Genomic DNA, 2,689 nt, shown 5'->3' on the forward strand with positions numbered 1-2,689 from the left:
GTTTCATTATCAGATGAATACGTATTATAGAAAAACAAATCTGGAAGTCGGGCATAAACATTCCTGATTATCTCGGTCTATTCCAGATCATCCGGAGAGGCAAAACAGAACCGCCATCGTCGCTTCTACAAATTCTCTATTTCGCCACCTATCTTTATTTCCGCTTAGACTTCACCGGAAGCTCCACGAAACAACTGTCAGAAAGCGAGCCATTGCATAGAAAATTTAGTTGATGCATGTAATTGATTTAAGCATAAATGTACGGCTGTATCGCTTCATGATATCTCCGATAAGCGAGAACCGTGAAATTGGTAAACATGTAATTATGCCAGGTTTTTCCATTCGAACATTCAGAGATTTCTGTTCTTACAAATAGCCTCACGATGATTCGCAATGAGTTTTGGTCAAGCATGGCCGAAGGGATTGGACCTCAAACGCAAGAGAAGAGATTCCGATATAGAATCCTCGCAAGGGTGGCAGCCTATGAGATCGAGGTCCGAGGTCCCCTGGCACGCACGCACGCGACGCACGCACACCACATACATAAACAAATACGTTTGGTTCAGTTTGAAATTCGAGTTGATTTTTAATAATGCGTCTTATTTATCTTAATCAATTATACATTAAGCATCATTATATTAAAACTGTTCATCGTGATATATAATCTTTACATGTCTCACTTATATTCTATATAAGTACGATTATTCTTATTGAATATTAAGATGCGTAGGCCTGTAACAAAATCAAATTGAACAGCACGCTTCTCGGAGGCGAAAACGTATTGTATCAAAACGAATCAAATCCTTATGTAGATATATCTAATTCCAAGGGGAAGTATTCTGGTCGTTTGATTAATTCTCGAGCTATTTCAGTGCACTTGTTCACCGCAGCTGAAAAAGTCAATGAACAATGTAGTATATAGAGGTATCATCGGTGTAGAATATAGCGGAAGATGGTATATAAATGTATACTGACCGTCCCGATTTTCGGCGCTCTCCACAATGAAACCCACGACGCTTCCACTGCCATCAACATCGGTCAATTGTTCTCCAGGCTGAACAGTGATGAACACGTTCGAATACCTTTTAACGGCTGCGAAATCAATCAGATTATCGACTTTATCGGTAGCATACGCTGACAAAATGAAACATATTCCGCATTTTCCATTTGAAGTCGGGGTTTTTGGTGTGATTCCTCGACTAATATTGATTAAAGCCTCCAATGAGTCGCCGTTATTCAAACAGCGTCGGTAAACTGGTACCATGCAGCTAGTCATGCGATGGTTCATTTCGGTTATTTTATGACTTCCATCCGCCATAACAAATACTTCTAAATCGAAAAACTGGTTGTCGAATCCCGTGTTAATTATGCGTTGACCTATCGTATCAAATGTTTCCCAAATAGAATTTTGGATTTCATCTGATAAACGTGATGGGAACACGTTGCATGCGACAGTTTTTGGTTTTGTTTTCCAATGCACAGAATCGCATAATGCCCAATGAATTATTTTTCCTCCTGCGACTAATCCTTCAGCACCTACCATACTTTCATAATTGACACACGATTCTACAATCACTGCGTCCTCTAGGGCGGGATCACTAGCGTTACTCAGGAAAACATTATTAAAACGCATCCACTCGAGCTCTACTTGAATTTCTGACTTGAAATAGTTCATGATACTTTCTGTATCGATATTAGCATCGTTAATTCTCGTAACGCCTCGTGAATAACTGCCACAAATCGGTTTCATGATCGCTGGAAAACCGATCTGATTTAGCAAAGCGTCGATATCTTTCGATTCAGCTTCATATTTGAGCATCCCGTATTCAACGCCTCCTTGTTCCATCATAAGCGTTTTTCGAGCGTGATATTTATGGTAAGCCATCGCGAGAGATTTTACCTTCGGACCGGGTATATGTGGCAAGCGATCACAGATTGCAGCACCGATCATAGCTGATTCATCCCTCATTCCTAAAACACCGATGATATTTTCCTTCGTAACGATTTCAATGCATCTCTCCGTAAAATCGAGTATATTCTCATTAGAAAACTTCACTAGATGGAATATCTGAAACAGTTCCTTTACCTCTTGTCTTAATCCTGGGAAAATAATTCTTGCAATAACTTCATCCGTTGACGAATGACAAATTACTGCAACCTTCAATTTGTTAGAACTTTTATCGACGTTCATCTTCGACGTTGTGCAATGGCGAAACGAGCCTCCAGTTGCTTCAAGGCGGACAGGAATGCTGAACTCATCGAACGCGTTCGATCATGTGACCAAAAGTAATGGTAATTGTTCAGTTTGAACTTTATATGCCCTATAGAACGAGAACACTAATCTACGTGTACTCAACGAGGCTTTCGCTATTGTAGTATGGTTGCTGATTCGGGCCATGTTTAAGAATTTTTATGTCCGGCTAAAGCAACGATAAAAAAATTTTCACGTTGGCCCGTTTTTTGGTTTTCTCGCGCGAGAATTCAAAATTTTGGTTTTCTCGCGCGAGAAAACTAAACATTTTGGTTTGAACATTTTTTCTGACTGGCCAGAAGCTGGATAAAATTTTCTTACAATGGCCCATTTGGCTGATTCGGGCCATACTAAAATATTTTCTGTACGGCTAGAGTAACGATAAAAAAATATTCACATTGGCCCGTTTTTTCGGTTTTCTTGCGCGAGAATTCAAAA

General features: G+C 39.8%; 1 protein-coding gene across 1 annotated transcript; it reads right to left on the reverse strand.

Annotated features, from left to right (window-relative positions):
• Positions 1 to 634: 634 nt before the first annotated feature.
• On the reverse strand, positions 635 to 1,287 carry LOC141902928 (uncharacterized). The gene is made up of 2 exons (XM_074790895.1): positions 976 to 1,287; positions 635 to 890 (listed from the first exon to the last, which is right to left on the reverse strand). The coding sequence occupies exons 1-2, from the start codon at positions 1,274 to 1,276 to the stop codon at positions 805 to 807; spliced, it is 387 nt and encodes a 128-aa protein (XP_074646996.1). The 5' UTR covers positions 1,277 to 1,287; the 3' UTR covers positions 635 to 804.
• Between the last annotated feature and the right edge of the window lie 1,402 nt (positions 1,288 to 2,689).

Source organism: Tubulanus polymorphus, chromosome 3, assembly GCF_964204645.1.
Source record: "Tubulanus polymorphus chromosome 3, tnTubPoly1.2, whole genome shotgun sequence".
NCBI lineage: Eukaryota > Metazoa > Nemertea > Palaeonemertea > Tubulaniformes > Tubulanidae > Tubulanus > Tubulanus polymorphus.

Excerpts from the sequence above, each read along its gene's own strand:
- LOC141902928 (XM_074790895.1), bottom strand. The coding sequence starts at position 1,276 with ATGACTAGCTGCATGGTACCAGTTTACCGACGCTGTTTGAATAACGGC. Across the intron at positions 891-975 it reads GAGCGCCGAAAATCGGGACG|CTGCGGTGAACAAGTGCACT; the intron begins GTCAGTATACAT and ends TGACTTTTTCAG.